At 38.6% G+C, this 12,558-nt stretch overlaps 6 protein-coding genes across 6 annotated transcripts; 3 read left to right on the top strand and 3 right to left on the bottom strand.

Annotated features, from left to right (window-relative positions):
- Positions 1 to 109: 109 nt before the first annotated feature.
- On the top strand, positions 110 to 637 carry UPS1 (Ups1p; the record flags this gene model as incomplete). Its single annotated transcript, NM_001182080.1, has 1 exon — positions 110 to 637. The coding sequence occupies one exon, from the start codon at positions 110 to 112 to the stop codon at positions 635 to 637; it is 528 nt and encodes a 175-aa protein (NP_013294.1).
- A 419-nt stretch (positions 638 to 1,056) lies between these two features.
- HCR1 (translation initiation factor eIF3 core subunit j) lies at positions 1,057 to 1,854 on the top strand (the record flags this gene model as incomplete). Its single annotated transcript, NM_001182079.1, has 1 exon — positions 1,057 to 1,854. The coding sequence occupies one exon, from the start codon at positions 1,057 to 1,059 to the stop codon at positions 1,852 to 1,854; it is 798 nt and encodes a 265-aa protein (NP_013293.1).
- Positions 1,855 to 2,213: 359 nt separating this feature from the next.
- On the bottom strand, positions 2,214 to 3,374 carry PEX13 (peroxin PEX13; the record flags this gene model as incomplete). The annotated part of the gene is made up of 1 exon (NM_001182078.1): positions 2,214 to 3,374. The coding sequence occupies one exon, from the start codon at positions 3,372 to 3,374 to the stop codon at positions 2,214 to 2,216; it is 1,161 nt and encodes a 386-aa protein (NP_013292.1).
- Positions 3,375 to 3,956: 582 nt separating this feature from the next.
- Positions 3,957 to 5,432, bottom strand: MMR1 (Mmr1p; the record flags this gene model as incomplete). Its single annotated transcript, NM_001182077.1, has 1 exon — positions 3,957 to 5,432. One exon carries the CDS (start codon positions 5,430 to 5,432, stop codon positions 3,957 to 3,959), a length of 1,476 nt encoding a protein of 491 aa, NP_013291.1.
- An 820-nt stretch (positions 5,433 to 6,252) lies between these two features.
- On the top strand, positions 6,253 to 9,849 carry ATG26 (sterol 3-beta-glucosyltransferase; the record flags this gene model as incomplete). The annotated part of the gene is made up of 1 exon (NM_001182076.1): positions 6,253 to 9,849. One exon carries the CDS (start codon positions 6,253 to 6,255, stop codon positions 9,847 to 9,849), a length of 3,597 nt encoding a protein of 1,198 aa, NP_013290.1.
- Positions 9,850 to 10,258: 409 nt separating this feature from the next.
- Positions 10,259 to 12,346, bottom strand: MDL1 (ATP-binding cassette permease MDL1; the record flags this gene model as incomplete). Its single annotated transcript, NM_001182075.1, has 1 exon — positions 10,259 to 12,346. One exon carries the CDS (start codon positions 12,344 to 12,346, stop codon positions 10,259 to 10,261), a length of 2,088 nt encoding a protein of 695 aa, NP_013289.1.
- Positions 12,347 to 12,558: the final 212 nt, after the last annotated feature.

Below are 12,558 nucleotides of genomic sequence, written 5' to 3'. Positions count from 1 at the left end.
GGATAATAAGCTAGAAAAAAAAAATATATATGACAGATGGATGAGTAATCATATTCAATAAGTATTGTCTGGCTTCTGAGACGGCGGTAAGATATCCTTAAGAGTTGCAATGGTCCTTTTACACAAAAGCACACATATATTTCCTACCGATTTTGCCTCTGTTTCACGCGCCTTTTTTAATAGATACCCCAATCCATACTCCCCCCATGTACTATCCATAGACACAATATCAAGGAACGTTGATCAAGAAGGAAATTTGCGCACAACGAGGCTGTTGAAAAAGTCCGGAAAGCTGCCCACATGGGTCAAACCCTTTTTAAGAGGTATAACAGAAACATGGATAATCGAAGTTTCCGTAGTGAACCCCGCTAACTCCACAATGAAAACTTACACTAGGAATCTGGATCACACTGGAATCATGAAGGTTGAAGAATATACTACCTATCAATTTGACAGTGCTACAAGTAGTACGATAGCAGACAGCCGGGTGAAGTTTTCAAGTGGCTTCAATATGGGTATCAAATCTAAGGTAGAGGATTGGTCGCGCACTAAATTTGACGAAAACGTTAAGAAAAGCAGAATGGGCATGGCATTTGTTATCCAAAAACTCGAAGAGGCGAGAAATCCTCAGTTTTGATGTTCCCATTTAAAGATCTTTAAAGATATCACCATGGGCGAGCGAAATTGAGAAAACTAGTGCAGCTCGCATTTGGTCACGTCCTAAAAATTGTAAATAAGCGCTGGTTCAACAAAATTTAATATACACACATATATAATTATTTATTTATAACAGTCATTCTGCTAAACTATACATCAAATGTCACTAATCTTGATATTATGGTCGTCCCTGTATCATATTAGACGAACACACCTGTTTTTGGGCATTTTCCGAATTTTTTTTTCATGCTAGCTAAGTCAGAAGTACTACATTAAAGAATTGAGAACTGACTGCTCCCACCATTCTTGAACTCTCGCTTTAAATTATCTTACTATCTTTTGAGTTCCTTGTAACTATTCTATCCTAACCACCACCTCAAAAAAAAAAAAGTAATAAAAATGTCTTGGGACGACGAAGCTATCAATGGTTCTATGGGTAATGATGACGCCGTTTTGATGGACTCATGGGATGCTGAAATTGGTGATGACGAACCTGTCATGCAATCATGGGATGCAGAAGAGGAAGAAAAGAAGCCTGCCCCAAAGCCAAAAAAAGAACAACCAAAAAAGGTTAAAAAAGGGAAAGAATCCTCCGCTGACAGAGCCCTATTGGATATTGACACATTGGATGAAAAGACACGTAAAGAATTAATCAAAAAGGCTGAAATGGAGTCTGACTTAAACAATGCTGCAGATTTGTTTGCGGGTTTAGGTGTTGCCGAAGAACATCCAAGGGCTCGTGCTTTACAAAAGGAACAAGAGGAACAAGCTCTAAAAAGACCCGCCTTTACCAAGGACACACCTATCGAAACACATCCTTTGTTTAACGCCGAAACAAAGAGAGAGTACCAGGATTTAAGAAAGGCTCTTACTGCTGCTATTACACCAATGAACAAAAAATCTCCGCTGAACTACTCCTCATCGTTAGCGATTGATTTGATTAGAGATGTAGCAAAACCAATGTCCATCGAATCTATAAGACAAACAGTTGCTACTTTGAACGTTTTGATCAAAGATAAGGAAAGAGAGGAGAGGCAAGCTCGTCTGGCCCGTGTTAGAGGTGGTACTGCTACTGGGGGTGCTGGTAAGAAGAAAGTCAAAGGTAAGACCAATTTGGGTGGCGCATTTAAGAAAGATCAAGATTTCGACCTAGATGGCCCCGACGATTTTGAATTCGGTGATGACGACTTTATGTAATCTGCTTATTGTTTCTTTGCTATGATAAACTTGTCCATCTCATTTTGTTGGTGAAAAAAAGCGAAGCCCAGCACCGCAGGCCTTGGATATTGCCATATCACAATTGTCCTGAAATTGTGAATGTCTATATTCCCATATATATATCCATAGGCGTTTCATTCATATAAAAATAAATACGCATATGTGTACGTAGGAGATTGTGTTTTCAAGATGGAGAATATAATGTGTTTTTGCACCGTTATCTGGCTTTTTGTTAAGAAGTACTTCGTCTCGTTTCTGCTGATTCTCCCTGGAATATTTACATTACTTTAGATTTTACTATATATATATGCGAATATATGTGTGCAAATATTGATGCACTAGTGTGTACGCGTTTCATCATCAACATGCTCAATTTTCTTCCGTCTTTTTATGATCTCAATATAGTTATACGGAATGTAGCCAATATTGCCGTTCTTTGTCCTCACTTTCCACCAGTCAGAATCCCTCCCAAGAGGGTCTTTCTTACTCAAAATTGCCATCAAGTCGCCCTTTTTTAAAGCAACTTCCATCTCTGGGTTTTCTGGAACAAAATCATATAACGCTCTTGCAAATTCTAACTTCGAAGGATCAATAGGCTCGCTACCATTTCCTTGCGATGCTCGTATGGTTCCAGAGGTCTGTAGTTTAGTAATAAATTTGTTTAGTAGATATGGAAAACCAAATACTGCCATCAAAAAAAATAGTAGCGGTTTCCATGAAATTTTCCTTCTTGTGGCTTTCTCATTAGAATTTATGGTACCACTATCATTAAACTTTTGAAAATCTTCAATTAGTTTATTTTTGCTTCCTTCAGATTCTGCGAAATTCTTTGGTGGTATTCCTAGTCTCCCCTTAGTAGCACGATAGAGTATTTTTTTAAGAAACTTCATTATAGCAAAGATACCAAAAAATGAACCTAGCATTTCCTTCAAATTACCAAACTGTTCTGCGACGGATATCATGGTGAAAAACGAGTTGTGTGTGGCCATATAAGTAGATTCCAGCATTTGTGCAAATCCAGTAACAGCGCCTATCAAACTTTCTATTAACTGAAAGGTGGCCTTCGTCGACTCACCTAGTCCACTTCCATTATTCATTCCATATCCCGCTCCTGCACCGTACCCTCCTCCATAAAACGATCCATAATTGTTGCCATAGTACGATCCTCCATAGCCATACCTCCCTATGCTGTTTCCGTATATAGAGTTCATACTATACGGATTATTATCATAGGGTATCCCATAATTGCTATTACCGTATATTCCCGGTATTGTATTCGATTCGCCGTAGGTACCAGAGGAGTTAAGTGCCGCAGGCCGCGGCAAAACTTCGGGAGCAGACTCACTTGCACTATTACTGTTATTGCTTTCTTCAGTTGGCCTGGAATCCTGCTGATTCGAGGTCATCATCGCACTTAAAGACTGAGCATTACGCTGTGGCTCCTCTAACGAAGCACTGGTCTCCCAAGGTTTAGGTCGTGGTACTGCTGTGGATGACATCGCAGGTATTGTTATAGTATAGAATCCCCTTGATATTTATAGATAGTATATGCACTTTCGAAATTGTTGTTCATTTCCACATGCGTTTGCTCACCAACTATCTGATATAATTAATATTAGTCCGGCGGGCTTCGGAAATAAAAAAAATTTGGCCCGCTGAAAAAGGTGTCATTAATCAGATAAAAGAAGACTTTATTATATCATTTTTTTTGGTAATTAATGTATTTAAGTATAGGTTGAATAAACTTGAATGCAATATATAAATTATGTGTTTGTGATACCAGTCACACCGTGATTGGATTTTCTATTCAGCTTTTAAAAGCGGGGTATTTGCTTAGACGACACTATGAATAAATAGCTGCAGCATTCGACGTTGTAAGAAAAAAGATTAAATCACACGACAAGCCCTTTGAAGTTCAGTAATATTCAAATAAAAATTGTCCAATGAGAAGGATGGATAACGGAGAAATCACGCACATTGCAGATGCGTAACTCGATAGCCTACAATACAAAGCGCCTATCAGCATTGATGTATTGTGAATGTTTGTGTAAAATAAGTTAATTTAATTTGAAGTTGACGCTTCATTTTTCCTTCTTCTCCACTTGGACAGGAAGGTTAAGTTGGAAACCTCTTTTACTTTCCCCACTCTGCACAGATGCTGTTGTGGAAATAGCAGAAGTTGGCTCCTCTTCAAAAGCAACATTTAAATCTTCGCTAGTATTAGCATCCGTATCATCGTTTGTTAGATGATCTTCCTCGGACGAAGTTCCCGAAGAAGAATCTGGCTGTTCTTCAATTTTCTTTAGGTCTAAAACAGAAACGCGTGCCAGTCTAGTCTTAGGGCATGGGATTCTTGCTGAATTTCCTTCAGTTTTTGAAGTGGAGGTGGCCACTACTGCGGAGGATTCAGTCAATTTCTTAAGAACTTTTTTACAATTGAAGAATTTTTTCTCCAGTTGCTTGACTTTTCTCTCAATATCTCTTTGGGATCTTTGAGCCTGTATACTAGGATCCTTCATAACCTCAAGCATAAATCTTTCTTCAATGTATCTGTTCGTCGTCATGGAATGCACTAATTTTTCATTCTGCAACTTTAATTCTGTAATTTCAAGTTCTAGCTGCTTGATCTTTATGTCTAAATTCGATTTTTCACGACTATTTGCCTCCTCTGCATTGGCCATAGAGGCCATTTGCATTGAAATATGTTGTTGTCCGTCACACCATTCGGGCTCATAGTCCGTCGACGTAGACGAGATAAAGCTATATCTGTTGTTGTTGTTATTGCCTTTGAGACCATATTGAACGAACCCGTTATTATCCGTAGGTAAATTGTCTAGATTCAGATCCTTAGGCAATTCGTTCACTTCGGTGCTTAGACACTGAGTGGAGCCGCCGGAGACGACTCTAAGTCCTTTGTCCTCGACCTTTCGCACCCCATGATTTTCTGGATCTTCCAAAGGAGTAGCAGGAACAGGAACGTATGAGGGGAGCAACCCTTCGGCGTTTTTCCGTAATATCGGTTCTTCCGCACAGACTTTGGCCTCAAATGAAGGGGGATTGCGTTCTTTCTTTTGTACTTGCGCAACGGATTCTGAACTGCGCAGCTGCTCTAGTTTGTCCTTGATGCTTTGTTTAATGATGTTTTTCTCTATGTTCAATGGATCAGGGTTTGAATTCTGGCCTTCACTAGTAGTTTTCTTGCTATTCTTCAATAGGGCAGATAGCAATGGCAGATTACTGGTTGTTTGAGATAGGTACTCGGGTTTTAACATCTTTGGAGTGTTGTTCAAAAACTGAAACCTAATAGGCGATACAGACCTCATAGTGTCAGAGCCCCTTCTTTGTTTAGAACGTCCACCTCTTGATAACTCGCTCAATTTAGAGAGTGATGTTGGATATAACAAGGAATTACCAATCGGGCCAGTGTCTAATTTTAGCTTCGTAGGTGAGTTCAATAGATTTTGAAAAGAGCCTGCATTTCTTTGGTCATCCAAACAAAAGGACATTGGTGAGAGTTTTGGAGTAAGTTGTTCCGATTTCATTGTTGGAGAATTCATTTTTTTAGTTGTTTAGTTTATTAGTTGTGTTTTTTTTTTTTGATTTTGCAATGAGTACTGGCTTGTAACAAGTTAAAAGAAAAGAAGATTAGTTAAGAACAACGGAATTGAAACGAAAGTAAAATAGTTGGAACCGAGGATAACTATGTTGATTTAAAAGACTTCACACGCGATTCTTTTTCCTTACTGCTATTTAGGAAGATGTGCCCCTCCAAACCTTTCCTTTATTCCCAAGGCAATCAAAATAACAGAAAATACAGCAGTAATAAAGCTTAATTCTCTAGGCTCACTTAAACTGAGCAACAATTTGTTGATCGTACGTGTTATTTAATACTATCAGGAAAAAATAATCTAAATGTGAGAAAAACTTCTATCTGTAACCACTTTGTCTTGAATGAACGTAGAAAATTTAAAAACGATCAAGCTTGCGTGAGAGAACTTGTAAAGTAAGGAAATCTGATTTCTAAACCCATAATGATTCTTCATCGAGCTTTCTTGCCAATTGGCTAATTAGAACTCTTTTTAGTTTATTTCCCGAAAGGGGTATTTATATTTTGCCCGTTTGGGACAAAATTAACCCTGCTTACACCAGGGTTTATCTAGAAATAAAATAGGTCATTGTTTTGAGATGACTTGGAAAAACTTAACCCTGATGTGACTGTAACATAACATCTAAGAAAAAAGGGACTAAAAGTCAACAGAAGGAGTAGATCGGAAAGTCATTGCATTTATCACTGATAAAGTCATGGCTGTCAAAAAGTAAACATCAGAAGTTCAGTTGCACTTTATGCTTTGGTGAAAATCCGTATAACTTAAAAGAATGCCCATCACTCAAATCATATCAGCGTCTGATAGCGAGGCGGGGCCAAAACCAAGCATTTCGTTGGTACCTGATAAGCCATCTGAGCCAGAAACTTCCCCTAGGCATCATCGCCTTTCAAGGTCACTTTCGAAGTTCAAGCGCTGGAGAGGAAGATCAAATAGCAGTTTATCGATGGGGTCGTCTGAGCAGCAAGAACTGCAGGACAGTCCAAATGAAGCCCGTAGTGATGATGACGAAAACGGTTACAATAACGATAATGCAGATGACTTGGCGAAATCCAAGTATATGATGAAAAGTATTGCCGGTTTATTAACTACTGCTAGTGTGTATGCAGGGATGAATAATGCTCAAGAAATGAATGTGTTGTCGCAAGTTGATTCTGAAGAATCTGATTCCAGTGATAGTTTCCAGGAAAACATTGGTCGAAATGAGGTAAAAAGCAAAAAGGAAAATCTCAAAACTAAATCGCATCCGGAAGTACCAAGATTAGACAAAAGAAAGCCAACTTTATTCGACTTCTCAATAACTAGGGAAAAACTGTCAAAAGACAATGTGGCTAAGTTGAGACAGCGGTTTTGTTTAGACGAACAGGAACCATTTTTGAATGATTTCCCTGCATGGCTACTTAAAGATGTGTTGGTTCAAGGCCATATTTTTATTACAACAAAACATTTCCTATTCTTTGCATATTTACCTAAGAATCCTCGGTCGGTTAAAATGTCTGGAAACCTTAATATCAGGACAAAACTAATTAGGTCTACCAGGTATTGGTGCGTACTAAAGAATCATTTATTTTCTATGTATACCTCATCAACTGAGCTATACTTTCCGGTTTTAACCATAGATTTGAGGGAGGTCCAAAAAATTGAAACACAAAAACATACCTTAAACGGGAGTGCTACGAAAACATTTAAGCTTTACACAGATGAAAGTACATTCAAATTCAATGCAGATTCAGAGTTCTCCGCTAAATCGTGGGTGAACGCTTTGAAAAAGGAGCAGTTCGCAGCTCAGAATTCTGAAAACAATTCGATAAGTTTAAAAATTCCGCTGCCCAACATTATAGAGATAGATGATCAACCTATAGTCAACAAAGCTTTAACATTGAGATTAAGAGCTTTGGAGAGCTCACAGACCTATGCTATCGATGATTTCATGTTTGTTTTCATGGATGGGTCCGGTAGTCAGGTCAAAGAGAGCCTTGGCGAACAGTTGGCTATATTGCAGAAATCCGGTGTTAATACACTTTATTATGATATTCCAGCCAAGAAATCAAAATCAAGTTTTGGAAAAGAGACACCAGCTACAGTTGAGCAAAAGAATAACGGCGAGGATTCAAAATATTTGAATGTTCCAACTTCGGCTGTGCCTTCTTCGGAAAATGGGAAAAAGAGTCGATTCAGATTTAGAGAAAGAAGCAATAGTTGGTTTCGTAGAGCTAAACCTCTTGAAGATTCTCAAGTTGAGGATGTGGAGGAAATATATAAAGATGCGGCGAATGATATAGACTCTTCTGTGCATTCCACGATTCATATTCATGAACAAGAAGATAGTCAAGAGCAAACCGTAGCTTGGAAGCCAAGTCACCTCAAAAATTTTGCCGAAATGTGGGCTGCCAAACCAATACACTACCGGAACAAGTTTATCCCGTTTCAAAAGGATGATACCTATTTGATTAAAGAAACAGAAGAGGTTTCTGCTAACGAGCGGTTCAGGTACCATTTCAAGTTTAATAAAGAGAAGTCACTAATCAGTACTTACTACACATACCTGAATAGAAATGTTCCCGTTTATGGTAAGATTTACGTATCCAATGATACGGTGTGCTTCAGATCGTTATTACCAGGGTCTAATACATACATGGTTTTGCCATTGGTTGATGTGGAGACATGCTATAAAGAAAAGGGATTTCGATTTGGTTATTTTGTATTGGTTATAGTAATTCACGGTCACGAGGAGCTATTTTTTGAATTTAGCACTGAGGTCGCCAGGGATGATATTGAACGCATTCTTTTAAAGCTCTTAGATAACATATATGCAAGCAGTGCAGAAGGATCGAATATATCGAGTGCTTCTCTTGGCGATGTTCAGCATAACCCTGACTCAGCGAAGTTGAAGCTTTTCGAAGATAAAATTAATGCCGAGGGCTTTGAGGTACCGTTAATGATTGATGAGAATCCGCACTATAAAACAAGCATAAAACCAAACAAGAGTTATAAGTTTGGATTATTGACGATTGGCTCAAGAGGGGATGTTCAACCATATATTGCACTTGGAAAGGGCTTGATAAAAGAAGGTCACCAAGTGGTAATAATTACACATTCGGAATTTAGAGACTTTGTTGAAAGTCATGGAATCCAGTTTGAAGAGATTGCTGGTAACCCAGTGGAGTTGATGTCCTTGATGGTGGAAAATGAATCAATGAATGTTAAAATGCTGAGAGAAGCTTCGAGCAAATTTAGGGGATGGATCGATGCTCTTTTACAGACATCTTGGGAGGTTTGTAACAGAAGAAAATTTGATATTCTGATTGAATCACCCTCAGCTATGGTTGGTATTCATATTACTGAAGCATTGCAAATTCCTTATTTTCGAGCATTTACCATGCCATGGACAAGAACAAGAGCATATCCACATGCATTTATTGTACCAGATCAAAAAAGGGGCGGTAACTATAACTACCTGACACATGTCCTTTTCGAAAACGTTTTCTGGAAGGGAATTAGTGGGCAAGTAAACAAGTGGAGAGTTGAAACTCTAGGTTTAGGGAAAACAAATCTTTTTCTTTTACAGCAGAATAATGTTCCTTTCTTATACAATGTTTCTCCTACAATTTTTCCGCCATCAATTGATTTTAGCGAGTGGGTGAGAGTTACAGGATATTGGTTTCTTGATGATAAGAGTACTTTCAAACCGCCAGCAGAATTACAAGAATTTATTTCTGAGGCAAGATCAAAAGGAAAAAAATTGGTTTATATCGGGTTTGGTTCGATTGTAGTCTCTAATGCCAAAGAAATGACGGAAGCTCTTGTCGAAGCAGTTATGGAAGCAGATGTATACTGCATTTTAAATAAGGGATGGTCAGAAAGGTTGGGCGATAAGGCGGCAAAGAAGACAGAGGTAGATCTTCCAAGAAACATTTTAAATATCGGAAACGTTCCCCATGATTGGTTGTTCCCACAAGTCGATGCTGCCGTTCACCATGGTGGTTCTGGAACTACTGGAGCTTCATTACGTGCTGGTTTACCTACTGTTATAAAACCTTTCTTTGGTGATCAGTTCTTTTATGCAGGTAGAGTAGAAGACATTGGAGTTGGTATTGCTTTAAAGAAACTTAACGCTCAAACATTAGCAGATGCTTTAAAAGTAGCTACGACGAACAAAATAATGAAGGATAGAGCTGGATTAATAAAGAAGAAAATTTCCAAAGAAGATGGGATTAAAACTGCAATAAGTGCAATTTACAACGAACTTGAGTATGCAAGAAGCGTTACTTTATCAAGAGTGAAAACTCCGCGCAAGAAAGAGGAAAATGTAGATGCAACCAAACTGACACCTGCTGAAACAACGGATGAAGGGTGGACGATGATTTAAACCGAGTATCACTCTCACTTTTATAAAAAAGCGTAACATCTAATCATTAATAGTAATAAATAATTAATTTTTTTTTTGTAAGTTTCAGTCATATTTGTACTCAGGAAAGATATGAAAACGATAATGTTGATAATAAGAATAATAGTAACAATAATAAAAAAGTAAAAAAATAAAGCTTAATTTGAGTTTCCTAAACGTACCGTATGTTGTGCATCTAATATTAATTTAATGTGTATAAAGGCGTACAAGGAGCTTTAAAAAAAAACTGTTTGTGTAAATTACATTGGGCATCATTTAAATTATAGAATACACAATTTCATATTCAGCAAACATAATGCGATAATTAATTGTCTTCCAACACATACCATAACTGTGGCATAGAAAAGTGATTCCATACTGCGGCAACTTCTTATACTTCCCGGGCAACACTATTGTCCAAATCTATCACTCCCCCTTTTCCTTCCTCGTCCTGCTGTTCGGCAAGCAGCGCATTTAGTTCACTATTAGGAATGGCGATTAGATCTCGGAATGAACCGGTTTCAACCACTGAGCCATGTTTTCCTAACACAATCACCCTAGTACTGTGTTTGATCGTCGAAAGCCTATGTGCAATTGATATAGTAGTGAACCCCCTTTCCACACGTCTCTGAAGATTTTTGGCAACTATTTCTTCACTTTGAGAGTCAAGGGCACTGGTTGCTTCATCTAAAATAAGGACGGCAGGATCTAGTAAAAACGCTCTAGCTAATGCAATTCTTTGCTTTTGACCACCGGACAATTGCGCGCCTCTAGCACCAACCATAGTCTGCAATCCATCTGGAAAATTGGCCAAAAATTTTGTGCAATTAGCTTTTCCAATAGCACGTCTAATACGATCATCCTGCTCCGCAATTTCAGGCGGAATGCAGTAGAGGATATTGTCCAGAATAGTCCCATTGAAAAGTAGTGGTTCTTGTTGCACGTATCCTATTAGTCTTCGATACTTCCTCAAGTTGAAATTTCTGATGTCTTCATCACCAAATTCGATCGATCCTGAGTTCACATCGTAGTACCTGAGCAACAAAGACGCAATTGTTGATTTGCCGCTTCCTGATGGACCGACAGCGCAAACGTGTTCACCAGGCTTGATAGTAATATTCAAATCCTTGAAAATCTGGTGTTTGGGCCGAGTGGGATAAGTGAATGACACGTTTTTGAAAACGATGGGTTTTTGGGCTAATGACACAGGATCCTTTCCAATAGTCGGACGAATCAATGGCTTACGGTCATTTAATTCAAAAACCCTGGCAGCCGCACCAGCACCTTTCATAAGTTCTGAATAGAAGCTCGATAAACCAAATAATGAACTTCCGGTATACACGGCATACATCATGAAACTAGATAATTCACCGACAGTCATTGAACCACTTTGAATCATGCTTGTTCCAACCAATAATAACGACAGCATTGCAGTGTTGCCAACTAGCCCAGTACTTCCGAAGAATAAACCGGAAGTAACCGCTTCCTTCAGACCAATATGAAATACATTTCTAACCTCTTTTGCATAGCGGCGAACCTCGTTTTTTTCACCACCATATGCTTGAATTGTCCTAGTAGCATTTAATTGCTCTTCTGCCACTTTTGTTAACCCACCTACTGAGGTTTGTAACTGTCTTGATAGGTTTCGTATTTTCCTACCATATATCAGTGCCATAGCACCTAAAGGAGGGGCTAAAATCATCATTACGCAAGTCAATTTCCACGAGAGGAAGCTCATCATGCCAAAACCGACAAACCCTTGAATAATTGCCCTTGTTCCATCAGAGACGTTTTGTGTGACCGATTTGGCCACTATAGATGCATCAGATGATAATCTTGAGATCAAATCACCGACACGATTAGTATCTAAAAATGTGGCATCTTGATCTAATGCAGCTTTCATTGTTCTCGTTCTTAATCTTGCGACCAGTCTCTCACCGGTGACCTTTAAAATGATGATTCTGCTTGCATTAGCAACTGCTCCAATTATAAATACTGCTCCTAATGCTGTGAAAAATTGCTTCTTCGTAAAACCATATAACTTATTGCTTTTTGAGCCCTCTTCATCTTCGCCGTCACTTTCGGAAGCCAAGTCTAATAATTTACCGATAACGGAAGGTACAGCCATACTAACTGAACTTGAAATGAGGATTAAAAGGAGGGCAAGACCAATGTACTTGGATTCCGGTTTAGATAAGACGAATAGCCGTTTAATGTCTTTAAACCCCGAGGATTTTGAATTTGCATTGGACAACTTTAAAGTGGGCTTGGTGGACTTCTTTCCTTGCGCAATGTCTGATTGTAATCGAATCGACCGCAACAAAAAGTGCTTTCTATGTGGAATAATCAAATTAATTTCCGCTTTTTGGTACATGGGAGGTTTGAACAATGACTTGGTTGAATATAGTGCACTTGCTGATGCGAATTGACTTCGCAACAACTTTGGACCTTTACAAAGACGTATCATTCTTACAATCATTGGAGCCCTTCCTCTTCTTTAACTTAGTAAAATTTCAATGATCTGCTTCTCATGTAAGTACCCACGTCTGCTTAGTTGAATCTAGTTGCATGTTGGGCAATACTGAATACGTAACATATATACAAAGCATTTGTGATTCTGAAGTCTCGGCTCGATGCGCCTAAACGAAACGCGACGCCAGTAATATAATACCTGTTAATGAAGATTTGTTT

This window comes from Saccharomyces cerevisiae, chromosome XII, assembly GCF_000146045.2.
Source record: "Saccharomyces cerevisiae S288C chromosome XII, complete sequence".
NCBI lineage: Eukaryota > Fungi > Ascomycota > Saccharomycetes > Saccharomycetales > Saccharomycetaceae > Saccharomyces > Saccharomyces cerevisiae.
This window is presented reverse-complemented; position numbering and strand designations above follow the sequence as displayed.